The 26,637-nt window shown below is 38.7% G+C and overlaps 1 protein-coding gene across 7 annotated transcripts in view; it reads right to left on the bottom strand.

Moving 5' to 3' along the window:
• SLF1 (SMC5-SMC6 complex localization factor 1) overlaps nucleotides 1–26,637 on the bottom strand; it is a 67,949-nt gene that overhangs the window by 660 nt on the left and 40,652 nt on the right. For 6 of the 7 annotated variants that reach the window (XM_043514590.1, XM_038403490.2, XM_043514591.1 and 3 more), the window contains 7 exons: nucleotides 25,127–25,274; nucleotides 16,826–16,971; nucleotides 14,223–14,392; nucleotides 13,488–13,621; nucleotides 11,391–11,483; nucleotides 10,792–10,974; nucleotides 5,954–6,950 (listed from right to left, as the gene is read on the bottom strand). In XM_043514590.1, coding sequence (XP_043370525.1) covers nucleotides 6,448–6,950; nucleotides 10,792–10,974; nucleotides 11,391–11,483; nucleotides 13,488–13,621; nucleotides 14,223–14,392; nucleotides 16,826–16,971; nucleotides 25,127–25,274 — 1,377 coding nt within the window. In that variant the 3' untranslated portion in view covers nucleotides 5,954–6,447. Of the gene's footprint in view, nucleotides 1–5,953; nucleotides 6,951–10,791; nucleotides 10,975–11,390; nucleotides 11,484–13,487; nucleotides 13,622–14,222; nucleotides 14,393–16,825; nucleotides 16,972–25,126; nucleotides 25,275–26,637 lie in introns of those variants that run through there. The other variant, XM_038403492.2, reaches the window with a different exon arrangement.

The following is a 26,637-nucleotide window of genomic DNA, read 5'->3' as shown; positions in this document are numbered from 1 at the left end:
CTTCTTAACTAGTATCAAGTTTAAACAGATAGGGATGCACAAAAAGATCAATATTAGTGTCTATAAGTATTTTTGGAGTAATTTAATCAGTCATTTAAAGCATAGTTGCTTACAGATACTCAAATATTTCAGTGTAACATTACTACAGTCTTGGAGCCTTAAAATTTCACATGTCCTACAAGGGATTTCCTCCCCTACTGTATGAATTCCCTAGAATAATATGGGAATTCCTCTAAAAACAAAAGGAAATTTTGTTTAAGAAGAGGTGCTATTTTAAGTTTTCAGGACTGCACGCATATGCTAATAGTGATACCTAGTGATAACACCATTTACAGTAACTTACCCTGAACCACATTGGTTTACACGGGGAAAAATAAGTACTTGTGTTTTAATAAGTTGATGAGTTAAGATGATAAATGTAATCAAGTCTAAAATTAAACCAATATTAAAGATTTAACATGTAGATACCATATAATCATAATAATAAAACAATTTATACTTTTCTATTGCCTTTCATTGAAAAGGAGCAAAACACTCTTTACACATTAAATATATACATTCAGCATCACTGAAATCAAGATGGGCGAGTAAGGAGGCAGCCAACTGACCACAGCACACTGGGGGAAACAGTAGGAGAATGGCAAAAACATTTCCCTGTGACATGAAGGCAAACCTAAAAGCACCACATGAGCTTTAACATCCATGCAAAGCAGGTGGGAAATTTTTTTAAGGTCTCATCTTAAAGACACACCCACCCACCCATCAAGATTCTATTTATCTACTTTATGTGAATAACTGGGACTTGTACAAGTGGTTTCAAGGTGTTCCACATCTGGCGGTTAGACCAGCCCTCATTCCAGTTTATGAACATTTTCTCACAATTTACTAAATGGGATTTCCTTAATTTCTGACACGGATATTTGTATTTAAGACTTAGCTGCAAATGCAGACATCAAGCTAGTAATTCTCATAAATATTTGTTTTATTTTGCCCCATTAGTACATCAGAAAGATAAATAACATGCTTCCTTTGTAGGACAGACCTACATTTAAGTGTCCTCAGATGGTTTGAATCAAAGCTATTTAGATTTAGACTTTGTGTTCAAGTTAGCCTATTTATTGAGCCTGTTTTCAAAACACCATGATATTAAGCAAAAATATTACAACACTATATCATCCCAACTTAAATATTATGTTAAATATTATATGCCATTATGTTCCAGTACATTCAATAACATCAAGTTCAAGAGAAACCTTAAAAGCATGCATAGGTCTACAATTCAAATTCAATTTTTGACACAGCAATTTTCAATATTGAAGACAAGGAATTGTTAATTTCCAACAAAATATATTCTTTAAACAGCATGATGGGTTTGCACAGCACTTTACAAAAACAAAATTAACTGGTATTAAATATTAAACTCACTGACTGGTAGCCTGAGGATGACAGCCTTCAGAAACAGAGGGAGAAGATTGTAAGAAAGTAGGCGTTTCTCCCAATTTACAAGGGAGAAGAAGCCAGCCTGGCCTGAGCTATGGATAGAGAGGTTATACTTAGATAAGGTCACTGTTATTTTAAATCCACTTCTCTAAGTGCTGAGTACCTCTTGAGCAAAATAAATCAGGCTTTGTTTTGAGGAAGCTGTTTTTATCTCACTGCAAATGCATGCTGTCACAGACTCCGAAAGAGAGAACCTTTGCAGGGTCCAACCCCAGTTAAATCTGCTGAATTACTGGATATCACAGTGGTTATCCAGGGGGCTGTAACCCAGAACCTGGTCTGAGAGTGGGTGAATTGTGGAATTCCTTCCCAGAAGAGGTAAAGAGATGATTTCTGATACCTACGTGGGGTGTACTCAGGGAGACCTAGAGATGGGACAACAAGGCAGCCTACCAACATGACAAGGGGTACTTTTCCAGTGGAGAAAGAAGGGTCTGCAAGAAAACAGCTTCTTCAAAACTTCAGGAGGAAATGAAGAATCTCCTCAGTACAGGAGATGAAAAAATCAAACAAATTTACTTTTCATCAACTTAGGTCTCATTTTACTGCAATTATTAATTCACGTAAAAGTTTTGCTTTCAGACAAAAATGTAGATTTTCCTATTAATTTACTAGAAATATAGTATGCGTTAGGCAAGAGTTAGAACATATAAAGGATTCTAAAATTACTGAATTTGCTATCCTGAATACATGTAAGGTAGGGTTAAGGCAAAGAAATGTCAGAAGATTGCACAAAAGCACCTCCTTATTGCTACAAACCTTTATAGCCAACTTTTATTCAGATATGGTGCACTGTGTCAACTCTGGATGAGCTCCTTACTGGGAAAGGGAGCAGATTAGTGTAAAGGGGATCAAACAATCCTGGATATCCTGAATGGACCTGTTACACTGACAGTAGGTTTTCACCAACGAATGCAGATTTGGATTGACCAAAACATTTTGTGAATTTATGTCAATTTCAGCAAATTGTTTCAGTCTAAATGAAAAAAAAATGGAAGTGTTCAAAAGGTGTGTTTGAACATTATCAGAATGAATCATTTTGATTTTTCAGGGTGGATTCCCAAAGAGATGTAGGTAGCAGTCACAAAACCACAAGAGGTTTAGTGGTCACATTTTATCTCAATAGTAGTGGGATGTGAGAGATCCAGGTTCTCACTCTGGGGCACTCGCTGATGAGTGCCCTGACTGCTAGCTAGGCTACTGGATGGCAATAGCTGGTTGATTGCATTCTTGCAGTTTCTCCTGCTGAAGCTGTTTCACTTTGTATAACTAATTGAATAATCATTGGACCAAGGACTTTAAGCCAGAGTTACAAAGGGATCTCACAAAACTGGGTGACTAGGCAACAAAATAGCAGATGAAATTCAATGTTGATAAATGCAAAGTAATGCACATTGGAAAACATAATCCCGACTATCCATACAAAATGATGGAGTCTAAATTAGATTTTGTCACTCAAGAAAGATCTTGTAGACGTTGTGAACAGTGCTCTGAAAACATCTGCTCAATATGCAGCGACAGTCAAAAAAGCTAAAAGAATGCTAGGAACCAATAATAAAATAGAAAATATCATAATGCCACTATAGAAATCCACGGTATGCCCACACCTTGAGTGTGCAGTTTTGGTCACCCCGTCCCAAAAGCAACATACTAGAATTGGAAAGGGTACAGAGAAGGGCAACAGAAGTGGTTGGGGCATGGAACAGCTTCCAAATGGAGAGATTAAAAAGACTGGGACTGTTCATTTTAGGGGGGGAAAAAAAGACGTCTAAGGGTCTATAAAATTATGAACGGTGTGGAAAAAGTAAATAGAGAAGTGTAATTTGCCTCTTTACATAACACAAGAACCAGGGTCACCCAATGAAATTAATAGGCAGCAGGTTTAAAACAAACATGAGGAAATACTTTGTCACACAATGTACAGTCAACTTATGGAGCTTGTTGCCACAGGATGTTGAAGGCCAAAAGTATAACCGGGTTCAGAAAAGATTTAGATGAAGTCATGGAGGATATGTCCATCAACGGCTATTAGCCGAGATGATCAGGGATGCAATCTCATGCTCTGGGTGTGCCTAAACATCTGACTGCCAGACGCTAGGAGTGGACAACAGAGGATGGATCACTTAATAATTTCCCTGTTCTTTTCATTCTCTTTGAAGCATATGGCACTGCCCACTGTCAGAAGACAGGATACTGGCTATGTGGACCATTGGTCTCACCTAGTATGGCCGTTCTTATATTCAGGTTAGTGCCCAACCACTGGGATATGGAATCATCCTTATCTTCAGACTCTGGCTGGGAGAAGATTCCTGTGGTGCAGGAACTGGAGAGAAGTGTCATAAGGTTGCTTTCAGAGGACCAGTCTTGGCATGCTGCAGGAGGGGCTGCACTTTGTAGCATTATGGAGATTTCAGGCAGGGCTGTGCTGTGCCCATAGGCAGCTAAGGACAGGCTGCCATAATTCTGACAGGGCCACCAGGGCTGTCTAAATTATGCAGGGTGCAGCAGAGCAACTCAAGGTCTAGGTGGTGCAAAGATGGCTTAAAGCCACCGTAAGACCCACGGTCTTACAGGCACAGCCCAGACTCTCCTATCCATGTTTTGCTTTGCAGGAGAGCACCAATCATGGTCGTTCTACAGATATGCTATAGAGATACACTCAAAATAAATTTTATATATAAACAGGTCTTAGAATTGGTAGTTGTACTATTCTTTGTTGCCCTGACTAAATGACAAAATAGCAAGTAGCTGTGGTGGGAAATATATTGGACTAAATGTAAGTTTAAGGAAGCAAAGAAGAAACTCTCTCCATCAGGTCAAGGAAAAGCCATGAAGGCTTTCATCTCTGTATCTAAGATTTTTTTTATTCTGAAGTCTGAACCAACACCTTACAAGTATTACCACTATCCTTTTGCTGTGGCTTGCTATGGTGTGATGATGTAACCGAGTCTCAAATTCATGATTAAAAAAAAATAAAATTTAATGTGACCAATTAAGGGCATATTTTGCAATCTTAGCAACATCTGTACATAAGAACACTTTCACTATGCCTGTTTACTACAGCATACACTGAAATTACAATTGCTATCACATTTCATCTACAACAAAGTTTTATTTTATTGTAAAGTATCAGACTGTAGAAAAGTCAAAATGCTCAGAACAAACAAATCTAACCTAAGAGGACTCCTTATCCTCACTAGAACAGTTTACTCAATATACATGCCTAATAAAAATAATCAGTCATTAATAACCACTGAACATTTGTAATAAATATCTGGTTCCACGACCAAACCAGCCTGAGCATCTTTAGTGTATTTATTGCCGAGTTCACGTCTCCATTGCATGAAAGCTAAATGAAAGTTTTAATGTGCCTCAGCCAGCTGTATCAATGTAACTTATTCCCTCTAGTCAAGCAACACCAATTCCAGAAATGGCTATTATCCCCTTTTCTTTTAGTTTCTTTAACACTATACATTGCTATTAGAAAAGAACTGCAAATTGAAACATTAGTAATCAGCCCATTCCTTCTGACAGTTAAGATTTTAGATTATTCTTAATCTTTTAATGAATTATAATTTGTCCTACTATTTCAGTAAGGTATCCTTATTATAAAGCAGCATTTCTTTGTATTTTCCTTTATGGGCAAATTCTTTCTCCAGACCTCAGCCTAAATTGAGTTGGGCGTGAAGAGTATCCATATCTTGGCAGATCCCCCATTGCCATCCTATTCTCAATTCCCCTGTGCAGGGCAGCACAATATGGATTCCCCAAATTCTGTCCTCCTTCAGCCCTTCCTCTTATGAATCAGAAACACCAATTTTTGTACATTTGGAGGAGGGGGCAGGATTTGCCCCTTCTGTATAATTAATTACTAAGCACAGCCAATATAATACTTTATAAGCACACAATCCTAAATTAGGTTAGAGGATTAGTTTATCAGTTTAGAGGATTTGTTTATCAGTGTAGAGGATTTATCTCATCTAGTATTCATATATTCTTAGTACTGAGGACAAAATCCTAATATTAATGGGGCTGCAATTTTTAAGGAGGCTGGCACCCCAACTTCAAAAAAGCATCATGGAGCTACCTTAAAACTGCCTTATCTTGACAGGGTGAGATCCCCAGCTACTAAAATGTCAGTTCTGTACAAGTACCACTGCAGGCTTGAGGATGTCGTTACAACATTTCATGCTTTGGCAATCCCTGCCAGTGATACAGACTTATATAGGGCTATTACAAGCCAGCATAGTTTGGAGAAGCCCCAAGGTTGTGTAACTTATGTTGGAGGCCAAACTGGGCCACAGGAGCTTTCGGAATCTGGAAAGCATAAAGAAAGCTTGGTTCCTTTTAGCCCTTCCTGATTCAGCTCTGCCAACCACAGTTCTAATGTAGCTGAGGATCTGAGTCAAGCTGATCATTATATAGGTATGAATGAGTGAGCGCCACAATACTGCAGAAAGCTAGTAGAAAGTTTAATGGATCATTTGCATGAAAAACTTTGTCAATATCCTTTGATAGAAAATCAGTAAGGACAATAGGGGAAGTACTGTAAACTGGTACTGTAAATACACAATTTTAAAAACTAACTTTTGAGCTAAATTTTTAAATGTATTTTAAAGATATGCATTTCCCAAGATGATGATATAAAAAATATGGATAATTGTAGTAGTAGTAGTTTTTCCATTTTTGTTTTATTTATTTGACAACTATTCAAAAAGTTAGTCACATGAGAACAGCAGGCATAACTGTACATCCTGGAAAAAAAGTAACCAACCATAGCGTCTAAATCAGATAAATTTTAGGGTCAACATCCTTGAAACCAGCAAAGAATTCTTGCACAAGGTTCCTCATGACAGAAAATGTGCTAGAAGGGGGAAAAAAAGAGGGGTTGAGTGTCCATGATAAACTATCACAATTGAACCAATGAAACTGATCTGAAAATTAATCTTAATGGTTAGAAAGATGAAAAGTAGACAGCTGAGTTGCCATTGCCATAGTTTCTAGTGTTGCCAGTAAGGGATGTACCTGTTCTCCAAAAGATTTTTTTAGGTTCTCAGATATTTCCTGAATAAACTCTGGAAGTTTCTGGAAAGTCTGTAGCTCTCCAACATAAAGATCTACTAACCAATCAGTAAGAGACCTACTTTTCAATTTACAGCCATTAATAGCCACTAATGGAAGTGAATTTAAGTGGGCTACTTCTTTAAAAGGTAAAGGAGAGGGTGAAGATAAGTTATAAACTGAACAAAAATTTAGCAACAACTTATTAAATAAAATTAACCAAAGTTCTCTTTGCTGGCTGTGGAAATCTTTTTCCACACGTTCATAGAAGTCCTTGACAGTCTCTTCTGGGTGGACAATATCCAAAAGTTCTTGTTTTACTGCTAGGGACTCCACATAATCCAGTGGCAATTTCCCATAAAAGTCCCTCTGCTGTAGGAGCAGTGGTCCTGCAAGAAAAATATAAAATATTAATAGTAACAGCATTTTTAAGATAGCAGCTGAGCCGTGCTGCTATTTTTGGGGGAGGGGAGCAGCACATAGGGGTTCTGTTTATAACCTCTTTTAGTACTGAATTATGTTTGCACAATTAACTAGTTACATGTGCCTAGTCAAGACACATTAGTAAGCAATTTCAAGTCAACTGCCTAGTTTTGTACAAAATTATATAAACCTTGGTTTACCATCTGATATATTATATGAAAGCAAAATATTATTTGGAAATTGAAAAAAATCACAATCATCTTAATTATTTTAAATTTAAGTGACATTATACTGCAAACATACAAACTAACATGCATTGTATTGGAAGTGTTGCAAACGTTAATTGTCTGGCTATATCGGAAGAAGGAAAGGAGACGTATGTATATGGTTTAATCAGGACGCAACTTTATATTTTGATGTCTGGGACTACCCAGCAGATAAGTGTAGAGTGCAGGTAACTCCATGTTCATTCTATGTCCACCTGGGGGCTTCTGCCAGCCCCCACTTTTCCTTTTCCATCCTGGTCCCAGACAACCCATTGCTGGGACATTACCATCCCCCCACCTGGAAGGAGGGTTAAGGTGGGCTATAAAGGAACGGGGGGTTGGCTCCCTGCCATGCCAGTCATTGGTCCCCAAACCCCACCCTGTTCAGCTCCTTTAACAAACACCTCCTTTAAGTTGTTTACCAAGCCATTTATCTGATCACTATATCACAGACTCATAGACTTTAAGAACAGAAGGGACTATTGTGATCATCTAGTCTGACCTAGTGAACATGGCAGGCCACAGAACCTCATCCACCCACTCCTATAATAGATCCCTAACCTCTGGCTGAGTTACTGAAGTCCTCAAATCATGATTTAAAGACTTCAAGTTACAGAAAATTTACCACGTACACTAGGGCAACCTGCCTGTGACCTGTGCCCAATGTTGCAGAGGAAGATGAAACCCCCCCCACTGTATCCCTTCCCTGTGGAGTACCTGCACAGGACATCTGCCCCACACTTACATAATAAGTTGTGACATCATAGCCTAACTCCCTTCACTAAGCACTTTAACAAAGCCCCCCTGAACCCTCTGTGGGGAAGCCGAAGAAAACTTCACTTAGCCTTGGCCAATCTGGTGGTAAGGGAAAAATTCCTTCCCAGCCCCCCGAAAAAGGAGCAGCTAGTGCAATGCCCACAGTGGGTCTCAACCAAATCTGGTAGTTTGCCACTTCCAAGGGTGGAAGCTGCTCCACCTGCTTCAGGGAAAAGGAGCTTCTCCCACCGGACTTGCCCTTATCAAGTCCCCTGGTTCCTGAGGGATGAGTCAGTGTCACAATGCTGACCCACCCTGCCCTTGCAGCAGTGTCTGTGCCTCTCTCCTCCCAATCCTTAAACTGATATACCCCTATCCCCGACAAGCCAGACAAGGTCTCCCTCCCCTCCTCGCACCCCGCTGATTTAAGGTGCAGCGTGGGCAGTTTCATTAAGAATTTCTAGTGATCAGTTATTTGATATACACTTGCAGAAGCTGGGCCCAAATGCAGCATTTATTAGCATAGTCCAGATTTTACCTTATGTTATTGATGGGCTGGCTAAAGCACAAGCTGGTCAAGTAACCTTTCCCCAGGTCATGCACCAAGTCAGCTGGCAAGATGAGAATCCAGGTCCCTCTCAGCTATTAAATACTAAGTTACAATACCTGTTTTTAGCAATCTCTGCAATACAGAGGTTAGGTATTGTATTAAACTGTGTTCTATTAACTTTCAACAGGCAACATGCTAGCTTTTCAGACTGTGTCAGATTCTTCCTTTTAATAATCCCTAAATGTATTACTAAAATAGTTTCAGATTTGTAACACTTTACAAATGTATTGATCACAAGTAAGTTAAATGGCCATACCAGAAATATGTTAATGCACAACACATGGTGTTTTCAAGACTGCTTATTTAAGTTGCAAATTTGGGTTGCTATAAAATGGCATAGTTTCTTTAACATAACGTCTCTCTATTAGCCTATCTTTTGAAAAGGTAAATTGCAGTTTAAACTCCAATAGAAGGTTATTGTACCATGTGCATACCACTAAATCTAGCCACAATAGCTAGAGTATTTTAAATTAGTTAATGCTGCTTTAAATATAACACTGTTTTAATCTAACACTGATTATGTAAAGTAGCTACAATAACTTTTGCAAAGTGAAGCCTTTTTGAAAAAAAAAAGAATACTTTGTAAAAACCTGAATACTAGAGAGAAAGAGAAAATGAAAGTTAATGCAGAAATGCTCCAAATTACAGCTACCAAGCCTTAGTGAATCTAATATGAATGTGTAATGCAGTTCCCACCACCATGGTGTCAAACTGGTTGACAGGCCAAAACCTAGAATCTGACAAAGGCAAAGATAAGGCTGCATGCAGTCTGTACAGTTGCCAGAAGACCTTGATGAATACAAGTGCAAGTAGATCTCCCCGAGGACAAGAGCATCATCCACTGCCTATTCTTCACAAAGGCTCAGGAAAAATGCACATCTGTCAGTGCAATGCCATTTTCTATTGAAGAGTTGGGCTTACTATAATATTGGCTCTTGCATCACTTAGACCAATTGAAGGGAGGCCAGGTATTGGCTTGGACTGTCAGATACATGGGTGAGTAGACAAATAAAACACCTGGGAGCCACAGCATTGAAGCTCATCAAACATACCGAGGTAGAACAGCAAAAGAATGTATTGATTATGAGATGATGTCTGCCCAACGGACACAGAAGTAGCCTTTAGGGGGCAGGAGAAGACTGTAAATACAGAAGTCTTATAATTCCAAAAACCAAACATAATTTTGTCTCTAGCTGAATTAAGTTATAAGTCATCTAAATACAGTGCATTCTTTTGCCTTATGTGGTTATGTGCAGAATGATCACTATCACAAAGATTTGGACATGGGATATAATGCATAGAGATTAGATTGACACAAAGTAAGTGTGAACAGTACAAGCAAGTACTGTAGCCATAAATCTCTGTTTTAGCAGATGAGACATCAACTGTTTTTTTGTTTTTGTGTTTTTTTTAAACAGTCAATATTTTACATGAGCTTTGTTCATGAACATGGTAAGTTAATTCAGCTGGTATAGCATTTATCAAGACATGATCTAAGAATTCTGTCACTAAAGAAAAAAATTATTAAAAGCATGCATTGTAAATTGTATTGGGAACAATGTATGCGTGTTAAACTATGGTCTCCCTCCTATTGGTACCCCCCTCCCCAAACAGCAGTTATGACAACTACAAAACGTCCCTTCTTCAGCTAGTTTGTCAGCAAACTGTATTCTTCAAAGATAATCATTTTCATAAATACTGAGCAAGTTTTAATTTAAATATATAAACACAACCTAGAAAACTAGACTAGCAAATCTCTATAGAAATCATTGAAATATAGATTGAAACAATAAAAAAATTCTGTAGATTTGCTTGGTAACTGGGTAATCTTTATGTTCACTCACTAAAATCTTTCAGAATATAACTCTCTAACTCATCATGGGAGTATAAAACATTTTAAACAAAGAAAAAAAATCAAAACACTCAAACCCTGAAAAGAATTTATAAGTCAAGCATATATTATATTTCACATATTTATGAGAAGCTGAATAAATGAAAAAAATCAAAAGGATTTTATCTATAGTGACCAAAACGGCTTTTAAAGTTTATTTTAAACATTTCTTTTAAAAGAGTATTGCATTTTAACCATCAGCAAAGAAGGATGCTATGAACTTCATATGGACTCATTTAACACTGGACACTTTCTTAAAACCAGTTTAGCATAAATGCACTCACCCCCATGCTGAAGTAGCAGTTTGCCGATTTCTACATGTCCGTTTGACAGTGCATCATGCAAAGGAGTCACCCCGTCCACTTGACTGAGCAGGTCTACCTCTGGACAACGCTGCAAAATTTCATGGACACACACTGTGCTACCATGGTTACAGGCTTCATGCAAAGGCGTCCAGCCAGCATAGTCTGAATTATAAATCAAGGGAAGTTTTAAAAGAGCAAAAGTAGTAGTAAACTGTTCATAATATAATAATTCTGATTCATTAAATGGCACTACTTTCTTTCTGCTAAATAGCACCACACTTACCTTTTAACATTTGAAGTTTAATCCCATTTTAAAATAATAAAAAGAAATTCGTTCAAAAACACATGGAAAATTTTTAAGACTTCACCTATGACTTAATATAAAACATGGTTGGACTTTAGTTACAGGCTAGCTGTTCATAAAACCTGTACTTTAAGTCATGATTCCATATTATTAAAACAATTAAAGAAAATCTTAAGTATTTCTAAAAGGTGAACTTTGTATTTCAAAATGAAAATACTAAAATCATTTGGTTGGTTTAATAGGTTGGTTCAGTAGAGAAAAACAACAAGCTTACCTTTAACATTAATGTCTGTTCCAGGGAAAGGGAGAAGCTGAATCAGTCTCTCCACTTTGTTTCTTATGCAAGCTATATGCAGGGCTGTCTCCCCTACCATAAAAGAATAATAGATTATACTAGATTAGACAAGATAGCAACTAAAGAAAATAATCAAACTAGGAACTAGATCTGGCTGCATGCCAGAAAATTCAATAATGAGTAAGATTTTCCTTTGTCCTGTTTAAACATCTTTCTTAAAAAAAATAAATAAAAAAAATTTAAAAACCCACAGAGCTTCTGTTCCGTCACAGATCCAGCAATGAAATTGTACTGCAAAAGGTTTAACAGTGGAATTATCGCCCCCCAATTCAAGGTTTAAAGCTTCAATCACACTATAAAGCACTGAATGATCACAGAACACCAAAAATACTGGGTTTTCAAGCAATAAAAGTTTAGCGTGCAGTTGCCCTCCCTTAAATTTATTCATGAACCTACGTTAAATGTATGATTCTTTTTACACAGCATTTATAGCTTAATTCAAATGAATGTTTCTGGCTAAGCACAAGTGCCTCTACACATTCAAATATAATTCAGAATTTCAAATCCGTTAACAGATGGTTTGCTGTTTCTCAATAGTCTGTCTGACTTGGCAATGGGGGGGGAGGGGGAAGGGAGTCATTTAAAAAAAAAGGGAAAAAAAAATCGTTCACAGAGATAAGGTACCATTTAAAGCTGAAACAAAGGTGACAAACTGAATAGCAAGAGACTGAACTGCTATGTATAAGTAAAGATACAGTTAATGAATACATGGTAAGAACTTCAGGCCTACTGTATGCATAAATTTGTTTTCAATAAGTGATTATATCTGAACAAAAGCCAGATCAAAATCTTGATGCAAGGTGACCGAAGATGCAACAGCAAAACAGGTTAGAAATGAAATATATATCAGACTAATTTTCTCAATCTCTACAATAGTGCCAAGACAGTGTATTTTTACGATATTTAATGCACACATTAAAGTACAAATGTCAGTTCCCTACTAGTTCTTTTCAGTAGAATTTTTATTTTTATTGAGATGCTACTTGAGATTTTGGTAGAGAGATGGGGAAGATGAAGAGTTGACCATTTTCTGCCCTATTCCTCTAGTTCATTTTGCCTTTATAAAAGCAGCCTGCAATCATTCATGTTAATTTTACTTACAGTAGCAGTAAAGGGAAAGGGCACCAATTTTTTAAAATGCATGGCCTGGCTCTGTTACTGATGAATTTTTTTTTTTAAATAAATCCCAAAATGCGGTGAATTTTTTGTCCTTCATTTTTTGAGACATACACTACTGAATATAAAACCTTGAATGATGAGGGCCTTTTTTTTTTTTGGGTGCCAATTTTACTTCACTTCTCCCTTGAGTGTCTACATGATAGATATATTTGTATTAGAAACACTATTGGTAAGGCTCAGATTAAAAAACAAAACAAAGCAAAAAAACCCACCCAGTTCCAGCAAGTGATTCTGGCTAGGTACAGGCTTGTGTAAAGTGCATTTTATTAAATTTGTATAGTAAGTGAGGCCTGAGTGAATTACTGCAGTGCTATTTCATTCCAAGATACTTGGGTTCCAGTATAGTTAAGACTAAAAGCCAAATGCATTTTATAGTCTGGGCTCAATGCCTGGAAGAAAACCGTCCATATGCTTAACACAGCTATGCAACACAGCATACTTCTCAGTCTTTGTTCACAAAATGTCTAGGACTGAAAGAGATGAAAACTGAATTATACTTTCAAATCAGAAGATGTTGATCCTACCAAGTACAGGTTGAGGTGGATTAGCAAAGTAAGACGGGCAAGACTGGAATGAGCTCACACAAGCTATACACTCTAATATTTCGGGGGGGTTGGGAGGAGGAAGGGGAATAGAGAAAGCAGCTTTATTTCACCATGTATAAAATGATTTCTCTCTCAAATAAATGTTGAAAACAACAATATGATACACAAGGAAGTATTTCTTGGGCTTGGGACGTCACTTTAGCTCATCATTCATCAGGGCAAGTGTATTAAACCTGAAAGTACTGATTGTAACCATATGAAATTTTTAGCATAAATTAGATATACAGAATACCTTTAATATTAGTCTTGTAAAAGTGCATCTCTTCATCCAAAGGGTGGCGATTCTCTTTGGTGTTTGACACTTCAACTTCTGCTTTCATCCTTAACTTCTTTGATAATGGAGGGAATTTATTGAAGATCAGTTCACTAAAAGGAAAACAAGCAACGACAAGTATATTTTTATTAAATTAATCATTTTGGAAAATTATTAAACATATGTACATATTTAATGTTATTACAGCATGTATATAATCCATACATATAATGTGTGTTTTCGAGTTAGAGAGTCTGAAATTTAATCTTAATTAAAAAGAACAAAGAGTCCGGTGGCACCTTAAAGACTAACAGATTTATTAGGGCATAAGCTTTCGTGGATACAGACTAACACGGCTACCCCTCTGATACTTAATCTTAATTGTATTTTAAAAACATTTGGCAAAGTACATACTTGTTTAAAGCAGTAATTATATGGGGATCAGACTTAAAAAAAATAATTCTGTGAATACTTACATTTTCCCATTATTAATGCAAAATGCTTCCTTAGGGAAATGAACGTGCATCAATATACATATAAACCGAGAGAGGAAAAAACCTACCCAGATGTGTTACAAGTTTAAAATGGAACTTTCTGCCTGTCACAGTAATTTGCAGACAACAACACAGGTCACATAAAGTTCAAGAAATGTGTCAGGTCAGAAGCTGTCCCCCAAAGCAGAATAAAACTGGTGATGTTATAGATATTACTTACGGTAGATCAGGCAGCAGTTTGGCTTGGTTCTGCTCATCACCATTTAGCATCAGTAATGCCCTTTGAGACTTAGGGCAAGGCCACTGCCCTATTTTCTTTTTCTTCACTTTCTGCACTTTCCCAGTCTCATGCATACCTACTTCTCCTAAAGCAGGCAAATAGGAACAAACCTGTTGCAAAAATAATATGCCTGTATAATTTTTATGACTGTGTTTAGGGAAAAAGAAGTACTGCTTAACTGGTCATTAGAAATTATAATTCATTTTCCCTCCATCTTTTGCTGCATTTACTCTACGTAAGACCGTCTCCTACCACAATCACATCACTACACCCATTACTTTAAAAAAGTTTAAGAATGTTTATACTGCTAAGGTGGGACTACTTAGGTAACAAGATAATACTCAACAGGAGTTCAGGCGGCAAAATTAGGCCAGAAATTAATACCACCCTGTGGAGGAGGGGAAAAATCTCCATGAGACCAAGAAAAATTTGCAAAAGGAATGAGAATTTGCCTTATTCACTGAAAAAATGTTTCCATTTACTTTACTGTGCAATTGTCATATGAAGACTTAATAATGCTGACTATGTTATATAAACATTAGTAGAGTTTTCTATTGCGTATGTGTTGATTACACATGGTAAAGCTAGCTCGTGTGTTCATTTCTTGGCTTGTTTTGTCAGCTTACATATGTCTTTCCCCAGTGCTCTGCTTAAAGATTATTTATGGTGAACAATGCATAAAAAAGTTCCAATCTATCTTGAATTCTTCTATATCCATATGTAAGCTGAAGGCAACTGTTCTGTATAGAAGATGGACAGAAAGCTGGCTACATTGTCGGGCTCAACGGGTAGTGAACAATAGCTCCATGTCTAGTTGGCAGCCGGTATCCAGCGGAGTGCTCCAAGGATTGGTCCTGGGGCCGGTTTTGTTCAATATCTTCATTAATGATCTGGAGGATGGCATGGATTACACCCTCAGCAAGTCTGCAGATGATACTAATCTGGGAGGAGTGGCAGATACGCTGGAGAGTACGGATAGCATACAGAGGGACCTAGACAAATTAGAGGATTGGGCCAAAAGAAATCTGAGGAGGTTCAACAAGGACAAGTGCAGAGACCTGCACTTAGGAAGGAAGAATCCCATGCACTGCTACAGATTAGGGACCGAGTGGCTAGGCAGCAGTTCTGCAGAAAAGGACCTAGGGGTTCCAGTGGAAGAGAAGCTGGATATGAGTCAACAGTGTGCCCTTGTTGCCAAGAAGGTTAACGGCATTTTGGGCTGTATAAGTAGGAGCATTGCCAGCAGATTGAGGAACGTGATCGTTCCCCTCTATTTGGCATTGGTGAGGCCTCATCTGGAGTACTGTGTCCAGTTTTGGGCCCCACGCAACAAGAAGGATGTGGAAAAATTGGAAAATGTCCAGCAGAGGGCAACAAAAATGATTAGGGGGCTGGAGCACATGACTTATGAGGAGAGGCTGAGGGAACTGGGATTATTTAGTCTGCAGAAGAGAAGAATGAGGGGGGGGATTTGATAGCTCCTTTCAACTACCTGAAAAGGGGTTCCAAAGAGGATGGATCTAGACTGTTCTCAGTGGTACCAGATGATAGAACAAGGAGTAATGGTCTCAAGTTGCAGTGAGGGAGGTTTAGGCTGGATATTAGGAAAAACTTTTTCACTAGGAGGGTGGTGAAGCAATGGAATGGGTTACGTAGGAAGGTGGTGGAATCTCCTTCCTTAGAGATTTTTAAGGTCAGGCTTGACAAAGCCCTGGCTGGGATGATTTAGTTGGGGATTCGGTCCTGCTTTGAGCAGGGGGTTGGACTAGATGACCTCCTGAGGTCCCTTCCAACCCTGATATTCTATGCTTTGTGAAGCTGTCTGACTTTGAATCCACCTTCAAGAATTGAGGGTTTAGGCCTTGATTGTCCACTTTAACAGAGCTCCACTCTGTTTTTCCCCATCCTCTCCCTGTTCTGCCCTTGCCCTGACTACAACATACCCTTTGAAGACAGTCTTGACATTGCATACCCAAGCACCAGAAATTGTGAGGTGAAGGTAGCAACTTTGACAGAAGTAGAAGATGGAACATTAACAGGAGAAAATTTAGATGGAACACTGTTGTTCTGAATCATGAAACAATGTTGTGTTTGGGAATAATATAGTGGATAGAATTGCCTTTTTTCAGTATTTACTTTATCACACAAAATTGGGCATATTCCTACACCTGGAATTTAATATTCCAATGAAAAAAGATTATTTTTAATGTTTTTCACTTTATCTGATGGTGTAGGCTGCCACCTTAACAAGACAGTTGTCACTAAGAATTGCTTCGTAAGAAAAAAAATCATATCCATATTTGAACTATGATCTCAGATCTGTGCCAGGATAAACCCAAACCCAATATTATTTTTCATTTAAATGCTTTGGATTCTCCAAGGATGGAATGCGACACAGGCAATGCGTATCTCCTCTAACTGTGGTATAGGACAAGGAGAAGGCAAATAAGTAAAAATTATTGGTTTCCAGAATTCCATTAGTCTGTTAGTCATTTTACATTCCAAAATGTAGTTCAATATCAAGCAGTACAAATGCTACTTACTATTTTGTGAAGAGAAAGAGGTTTGGCAGAAATAGTAATGTTCCTCCGTAAACATAAATTTTTAAAGACTGCCTCTGCAACAAACATTTGAAGCCAGAGAGATGGTATGGAACAAATGAACATTTTTAATTCCTGTGTTGAAAAGTCTAGATTGGGGAAAAATTAAACAGACAGAAAAACAAATAAAAGATAGATACATAAGCCATATCAAAGAAGGCGAAATCATAGTTCATGCCCCTGCTGGATTTCTTTCCTACTACTGATAATTCATAAATTAAATGATTAAAACTGCCAATTTACAAACATATAATTCAGTAGCTAACAAGCATAGTTTTTGTGACACGGCTCATCAGGTTTTAAAAAGTGAATCTGCTTAAAATATTAAATCAATCATTTTAAAATAAAAGACTATCTCTGATACAATCTGCATAACAGTTATGCTAAGATTTTTGAAAAGGAAAGTATTTATTCAAGGAAGTTACACTAGTGATAATCTTCAAAATTTCAGATGGGACAACATAATACCATCCATATGAAAAAAAAAAAGTATTAAACATTAGTCAAGAAGGCATATAATAAAAGCAACACAGTGCAGTAGTAAATCCTGGATGAATGTTATGCTGTCATGATGCTGACACATGTTAATGGTATTCGATATCAAGAATATCCAATGATTGTAACAAAGGTGGAGGCTGACTCCCCTTCCCCAAACATGCTCAACATTGTTTATAACCAAATCTTTTATCACCTGTTTTTACAAATTTCATATTCCATAGGAAGGCATTTAGAACACTTTCCCTCCTCCCCCAAATTAATAAATTAAATGCTACATTTGAATACAATGCATATTTGGTTAAAGTAACAAGGTTTTCTGTTAAGTTCAGTATTTCGAGGGTATGTCTACACGGTGATAAAAAAACCCAGCATCGCCTCTCAGAGCCCAGGTCAGCTGACTCGGGTTCATGAAGCTTGGGTTGCAGGGCTATAAAATTGCCCTGTAGACGCTCAGACTTGGGCTGGAGTCTGGGTTCTGAGACCTTCTTACTTCGTGGAGTCTGAGATCCTGAGCTCCAGCCCAAGCCAGAATGTCTACACTACAATTTTATAACCCACAGCCTAAGTCTCATGAGCCCAAGTCAGCCGACCTGGACCAGCTGCTACAAGTCTTTTATTGCAGTGTAAATGTACCCTCAGTTTTTGTGTAAGGGATCTTCATTAGAAGAAGGCAAGTAGATTTAGAACAGAAATGCCTTTCCTGGAAATGGCCTTTTCCCAGTTATGAGATTTTTGGGAAGCCTGCAGGCAGCGTGTATCTGACATCTAGTGTTTAGATCTAAACATCTAAAGTTTCTACTCCTGTTTGTTGGCATGCAGTTTTGGATAGAAGACCAGAAGAAATATGTTCTGATTACTATGGAACTGTGAAACCATCTTCGGGAGGAAGGCTGGTTGAGGATGCAGCTGTACCTTGTCCTTGAAGAATCCCATGTACAGAGGTTCCAAAGTAAGGACCTTAATCTAGGAGACCCTTCTAGCTGAAATTGTGTCCACCAGGAAGGCCACCTTCCAGGACAAGTAGAGCAGAAGACACAATGCCAATGATTCAAATGGGGAACCCATGAGTCTCGACAATACCAGGTTGAGATCCCAGGGTGGGATTGATTGACGTACCTGGGGGCATAGTCTATTAAACCCTTGAGAAACCGACTGCAGATTGGTTTTCAAAGACAGACTGGCCCTTCACCCACAGGTGACACACCAAAACTGCATACAGGTGGACTCTAATCAATGACACCGATAGTCCTTGCTGCTTCAGGTGTAGCAAGTAGTCCAGAATGAAAGGCACTGATGACCACGTGGGCGAGACACCTTTCTGCGCCGACCAGATCAAGAATCTTTCCCACTTTTCCAGGTACGTAGCTCTAGTAGATGACTTTCTGCTCCCTAAAAGAACTTAAAACTTTCTGGCACTGGCACTTGGGGCGAGCACACACCTACATGAATGGACATGAGCAAGCACTTGAATAATAATCTGTTTACAGTTGGCAGAGGAACATATTGAGCTGGTGGTAAAGCCCCCTTGTGAGGTGGAAAAAGGAATCTAGCCCAGGATTAGGAAGATGACACCGGTCTTCTGGTGTGGTGTATTCCACGAAGGCCCCAGTAGGGTCAGGAATATTGATATGCATAAGGGAACTACTGGCTAGGTAAGGGGTGGAGGGTTTGTGGAACACTGATCCACTCTTTATGGGGAGAAGGGGTTGTATAGCTTGGGTGGCTTCCATCTCAGTAGAAGGGGAACCAGTCTCTATTGGGAAAAGCTAGCTAGAGTATTCAGGGGGCATTAAGCAAATAGAAAAAGGGAAGGGTAAAAAGAGGAACGATAAGAGCACTTAGCACAATATTGAGATGTTGAGAACAAAATTAATCAAGGAAACAAAGCACATTAAGAGAAGAAATTTTTTGAATTGCCTATACACCAATACTAGGAGTCTGGATAACAAACAAATGAGCAATCTGAATTCCTCTTATGAGCATAAATGTGATCTAGTTGATATTACTAAAACCAATGGGATGATTAACCATGACTAGGATGTTAAAAATCAATGGTTATAGCCTATTTAGGAAGGATTGAGTGTGCAAAAGTTCCCCTGTGGATCCGGGGATAGAATAGGCCCATTGCTCCTCCTGCATGTCGTAAGAGGTGACTAAAAGGGGGAGAGGGATGGGTTTCACCAGGTTAGAAATTTGTCCAAGACACACATGAGCAAGTCAACAATGTACATACCGGATTGATCGCAGCCCGGGTTAATAATGGACCGTACCATCTGTCTCCACCAGGGCAGATGCGACAAGTATACTGCTGGTGTTACCCCAACAAAGAGGATCCATGGAAGAGATAACATCACCATAGCCACATGGAATGTAAGGACATGGAGACAAATAGGGATGTTGAAACAACTCACGTACGAAATGGAACAATACACCTGGCACCTACTAGGAATCTCTGAGGTCAGATGGAAGAACTTTGGAGAGGTACTAAGAGAAGGCGGCTATGTACTCTATTACAGTGGAGAGGACAAATATGTCAATGGTGTAGAATTTCTTGTGCATAAAGATATCAAGAATTCAGTATTAGGATGCCGCCCAATGTCCAGCAGGCTTATTTACATCCGTCTAAAGGCAGTACCGTTTAATATCACAGTGGTACAAGTCTAAGCCCCAACAACAGACTATGATGATGAGCAAAATGAAGACTTTTACAATCAGCTCCAAGAGACCATTAATAAGGTACACAAGAAAGATATCCTGATTGTACAAGGAGATTGGAATGCTAAAGTGGGTACTGATGCACAGGCAGATTGGCAAGATTATTGTGGCCCTTTCTGTAATGCGGTACCCAATGAGAGAGGATTGAGACTTTTGGAGTTTGCCAGCTATAACAATCTGGTTCTTGCAAACACATTAAGCATCCAGACGATCAACATGGCACATACTTAATAGTCTACATCACAGCCAGATAGACTACATAATGGTGCAAAACTGATTTCATTCTGGGATTAACAGTGCTAAAACAAGGAGCTTCCCCGGTGCTGATATTGGAAGTGATCATGACCTTCTGATGCTAAATTTTTGGCGGTGGCAAAGGAAAAAATCGTCAGGCCAAAGTTCACCAGAACCAAGATTGATTTAGAAAGACTCAGAGACCAAAACATTGGAGAGTCATTTCAAGCAATGATCGATGGAAAATTTGCCCCGTGCAGCTTGCTCTAGAGGAAGACGTAGAAACAATGACCAACAATTTCAATGCTATAATGAATGAGGCAGCAACGGACATCCTTGGGAAACATCGTAAGAAGACAAAAACCATGGGTCACAAATGAAATACTACAAATCTGTGACATTAGAAGAGAACTTGAGAGACAAGAACAGCACTGAGGGAGCTGATAAATACAGGGTGATTGGCAGAAAGATCAAAAAAGGAATGAAAATGGCCAAAAAGATATGGATTGAAAAACAAATGTTCTAAAATTAGAGTGTATCAATAATAAAAATAGCAAACAAGCCTCCCAGGCTGTAAAAGATCTGACAAAGGAGAGATGGATCAAAGTGAATGCAATCCAAGACAAAGAAGGGAACAGTCTTACAGAAGAAAGGGACATCATCAATAGTGGACAAACTACTGCTGTGATCTATAGAACCACCTGACAAATGGAGATTCTAGTGTCTTAGACAGCCCAGATTCAACAGAGGAGGAGGAGGACTTTCCAATACTATGCGAAGAAGGGGAGACAGCTGTGAAATCACTCAAGAATGGAAAGACTACAGGTATTGACAACATCCCAGCCAAACTGATGAAATTCGGAAGAGAAATAGTAATAGATGTATTCACGATCTGCAAGATCTGCAACAAGATCTGGCAAACAGATGAGTGGCCCTCCACATGGACACAGTCACTAATCGTTACTCTGCCAAAGAGAGGCAACCTATAATTGTGTCAAAATGTTGAAAGTCATAGTGAACAGATTGAAGCCACAAGCAGACAATATCATGGCTGAAGAACAGGCTGGCTTTCCTGCTGGAAGAAGTACCACAGAATAGATTTTCAACCTTCATGTTCTAGGTGAGAAATATTCATAACACCTGCAGGATATCTACCATGTCTTTGTTGACTTCAAAAAGGCACTTGACAGAGTATGGCACAAAACTCTCTGGGGAACCTTGAAGAAGTACAATGTTGGTCGTAAGCTTTTTCTTACCATTTAACAGCTGTATGCCAAGGCCAGCAGTGCAGTTCTTGTCAATGGCACAATAGGAGAGTGGTTTCACACCGCTGCTGGAGTCCGGCAAGGCTCCCTTCTTTCGCCCACACTGTTCAACATCTACTCGGAGTGCATAATGACTGAGGCCCTAGATCACATATGCACAATCTCAAATCTTCAGTATGCTGATGACATTGATGGCCTGGCAGGCAGTGAAGATGAAATTGCCAACCTTGTAAAATGATTGGATGAAACCTTCGCAAAATACGGTATGGAAATCAGTACAGAGAAAACCAACCTGATGACAAACAAATGTGATGGGATCAGCTCACATATCACTGTCAGTGGACAAGAGCGGAAGACAGTGAAACAGTTCAAGTATTTGGGGGCTTAAGACTGTCTTACTAGTTGCCCAAAAATCCAGTCAACAAAGAAGGCCATAATGGTTAAAAACTGATCTGTTTATAGGGGAAGTGATGGCAAAAAAATAAATAAAAAATATATAACAAAATGGAAGAAAGGGGAAGTTGATAGTAATGAATGTAAGTCAGAAGTTAGGAGCTGTAGAAAAGGATAAGGGAAGCAAAGCGACGAAAGAAGAAATCTATATCCAGCAGAGTTAAGGACAATGAGAAGTTTTTAAAATATATTAGGAACAAAAAGAATCATGACAATGGTATTGGTCATTACTAGATAGAAATGGTAGAATTATCAATAATAATGCAAAAGCATTCAATAAATATTTCTATTCTGTATTTGGAGAAAAACAGATGATATAGTTTCATCATATGGTAATAACACTCTTTCCATTTCACTAGTATCTCTAAAGGATGTTAAATAGCAGCTGTTGAAGTTAGACATTTTGAAATCAATAGGTCCAGATAGCTTGCACCCAAGAGTTTTAAAAGAGCTGATCGAGAAGCTTTCTGGACAATTAATGTCAATTTTCAGGAAATCTTGGAGAACTGGGGCAATTCCATGATGAGGGGTCAGTACCAGGTGATTTATGTGATACCAAAAACCTGCTCCTGAGGCACAGTGCCTGACTGGGTGCCAAAGGTATCCTGTTCTGGGCCTTGTGCTATCCTTAACCTCAGAGACTAGAGGAGATTTGTGGTTCTTTGAGGAAGGGCCTGGTGAAGGAGACCTAGACCTAGGCCTATTCTCTCTGTGGTCTTTCCTCCCTGTCACCCAGGCAAGGACAACAGATCTTTGGAAGTAGGAACTTAAAGTCTTATAGGTACAGGAGCCAGCTGAAGAACTTTTACATGCATGTTCAGCACTTTCTGCCTCAGGCATCCCAGTGTTTGAGAAGAAATGCATTGCTTTCTCCAAAAGAAACATTTTTTTCTTAAGAGAACCCAGAGAGCTAGGGAGTCTCATTTAAAAGATTTACAGATAGCACATTTCTCTAATGTGCCCTTCAGCAAGACACAGTAGGTATCTGATATGCCCACCATTTAGAGGCATTACACTTTTGTGTTCAGTCATGACTGATCCCAGTATCAGGAGTAACTCACAGGCAAAATAAAGGAGCAACTTTCCTTGTAAAAGCAAGAGAGTAATTTCTTAATAATTAGTGTTAGGAAATGTTATCAAGTACCTACCTATTTACAATTGTTTACACAAGAAATACACTACAGGGTGAGTGAGAAGGAACTGAGGGACTGTTGGGGTCACCCCACCCTTTATACTCTCAGTTAGAGGCATGAGAACACTCAGGAAACAGGTATGATTCCGCAATAGCCACTGCTAGCCAGAACAATCTGAACTCAAGTGCTTTGTTGGCGTGCTTGTGCTTAGAGGAACACATATGGATAAGGCACTCAAAAAACAAACTGAAGTTCCAGAAAGTATCAGTGCAGCATTATCTCCTGCACCTACCCTTCTGGCTGAAGATGACAAGATCCAGGTGTCAAGAAGTGCCTGCACCCTATGTATGAGGTATGAAGGGAATCCTCAGACTTACGACACAATTCATTCCTCAGAACTGCATTGTAAGTCTAAATGTAAAGCGAAACTACTTTTCCCATAGGAATCAATAGTATGGAGGGGGCATTGGTTCCTGAACCACTATTTTCACCACAATAACCCAGATTTTTATACTAAACGAATTATAGATGACTAATGTTGCAACATCAATGTATTTACTGTAAATTGTTTTTTGTAAATAGCATTCAAACAAACATATAAACTCACATATGCTGCTCAGAATGCCAGCAACACATACTCAGATAGCCAGGGAGAATGGCACACATGCTGAGCCTCAGCCAATCATTGTTCAAGCTTTCTCATTGGCTCCCGGCACTGGGCTCAGCCAATCAAAGACAACAAGCTACTCTACTGCCTCGAAGCCAATCAGAAGTGACCCCTTCCAGCTCCATACCAGTATTACTCAACCAGGAAGTGATTTCAAGTGAACTTTATGCAAATCGAACATCGTAAGGGCGAAACAAATGTTATAGGGGCAAAATGGGCAGTCAATTGAAAAGCGTTGTAAGTGGCGTCTGACGTAAATCCAAGACTCCCTGTATTCCTATACTGAGGCAGGCCCTGTTATAGTAATGCTAGCTGTTTGGACTAGAAGGAGGACTTGGACCTATTCCCTAATCTAGACTTCTCTCTGGTGTTCTGAGTGAAGGTAATATAAAGCGAGTCCATTCGTGGTATCTTTTGGTGGGTAAGAGCTTATGGAAGGCAAGTAGGTTTTTTTTTTTTTTTTTTTTTTTTTTTTAAAAAGGTATTTTTGTTTTCTTCCATTTTTGGTTTCCTTTCCCCTTTGGCATCATCCCTGGAGGACAGAGCTCTTCTCTCAGCTAGAGATTCCTGTTGGATCATGGTTGTGGTGGTCAGTTTGTGAAATGGTGTTTCATTATTTAATACATAATTTGAGAGGCAGTGTAGTGATATTTCCCTAAAAGACCCCAGGTCTTACTCTTGGGAGAAATGGTAACCCAGAAGAACATTTGATTTCTTACCCAGTGACTCAATAACTGATTTAAGGACGTGGGCTGAGACACTGGTGCTTTTCCATCAAGGTGCACTGGACATGGGAATTCAAAGTGATTTTCAAATTTGTTGAAAAAAAAAGTCTTTGGTCAGTGAGGAGTGTCCAGTTTGCTGAGTCTCAAGAGCTGAAGGAATAATCTGACCTAACGAGATATCCCTAGTGGAGTCCCAGCAGATATGGGGTACGATGAGACCCCAATAAACCTTCCAGGTTCTGAGCCTCTTCCTGGGCTAACAGCATTTGCAGCAGAGCTCCCATTCTGCAACTTAAGAGGGATTTTAACAAGAGTTGGAGCCTGATGAAAAAACCTGTCCGGCACAAATCTGCAAGGAAAGCCAGTTAAATTTTGGCCCTTGCATCAGTTAATAGACTGAAGAGTCAAACATTACCCCTTTTATAATTTTAAAATATCTATGCAATGAGGTTGCACAGGCATAATGAAAGGCAAAATAGCTTAACAGGAAACTTAAATTAACTTAAATTAGGACTAACATTTAAAAGAGGATAAAATGTATCCCAGACACTCACCGTCACATGCAATGGCAATGTAATTTGCCAGGTCATCTGCCACTTGATGCAACACGTTTCTGTCCATCATGAAGCCTGAAAGAATCCAATATTCTACTACATTTCCAAGAATTCCAGTTAGCAGCATAGCTACTTCGTCTTTGAAGACCTAAAACAGAGTATGTAGTATTTGTAGAATAGCCTTAAGAAATACCAAAATACCAAAAAATCCCAAAACAAAACGATAATGGTTTGGTAACAGCAGCAACAACAAAGATCCACTCCGCTGACAATTAACTTTCTCAAAGACTTTACTTTCTCCAGCTCCAGGGCTAACTCTTGCAGGTAAGTTAATATGATTAACATGCCATTAATTACAAGTCAATTGAACACTCAGAAGAAAGTGCTTTACAATATTTAAAAACAAACACATGCAAAATGAGATCAATACTTAAAGTCACACACAAAAGAGGCTGAGTTAAGTCTGGGTTTAAATGCATGATTTCAGGTTGGGCATTTACTTCAATTAAGCTGCTTATTTACTTTTACAGAAATCTTCCTCCCTTGTTGCTCATTAAAATTATTTTTTTCAAAGATATCATCAAATATATGTTTAAAGCTAAATTATGACCAGACATGGGTTTGCTAGAGGCAGGTGAAGATGTAAAGAGGTCCTTTGCTCCACAGAACACAAGTGCAGGAGACAGGCAAACTCTGTCTCCTAGCATTTTGGAATGGGGAACTTTCTTAGTACTGTCAACAATTCTAACCAGCCCAATGGGGGCATGTTTGGGAGGAATGGAGATGGAGATACAAGCCTTATCCCTTCCCTCCATGCCTGCTATAGGGGACTAGGCATGGGAAAAAGAATAAGCTTCAGCTTTTTAAAAATGTGTACCCAATTTTTTACAGATCTTGAATGTAGTGCTCAGGAGGCATTTTGACTTGTGAGGTCTTATTACCTATTCACTAATGTTGAGGTACCTAAGGTTTCACCTCACCCTCATCAATCCGTAGCAGTCAAAAACAAAGTTTAGCTCTTCGACTGATGCTCCAACCCACATATTGTATATTAAATCTTGCATCATACAACATGTGAGATCTGGTGCAAGAAACCACGATGAACAAAATAGCACAGTTTCATCTCCTTTAAGAAGTTCTCTCTCATGTTTTCAGCTTGAAAAAATGATGTTCGTTTTGTGCAACAAAATTATGGATTGGGACCATTTTATATGTTAGTATATCAATTACACCAACCATGCCCCAAGTTACGTCTGATATTTCTAAGACCAAAGTCTGATTGAGGATCAAATTAATATTAAAAACAATTCTCTTAGCAGAATTAGAAAGCACCAATGACTGAGAAAGTACAAGTTTCATAAATCAGATAGAGATTTAAGAATAATAGAGACTATGGGACAAATCAGACTTAAGGTATCTCTAAACCAATTCTGGAATACACACACACAGTCCATTTATAATACACAGGGAGAGTCTCCACTTAGAACACAGTAAAATGAAGAAAAACTAAT

The sequence above is a fragment of the Dermochelys coriacea genome, chromosome 5 (genome assembly GCF_009764565.3).
Source record: "Dermochelys coriacea isolate rDerCor1 chromosome 5, rDerCor1.pri.v4, whole genome shotgun sequence".
Taxonomy (NCBI): domain Eukaryota; kingdom Metazoa; phylum Chordata; order Testudines; family Dermochelyidae; genus Dermochelys; species Dermochelys coriacea.
Note: the sequence above shows the minus strand (reverse complement) of the source record. Positions and strands in the feature narration are given on the sequence as shown.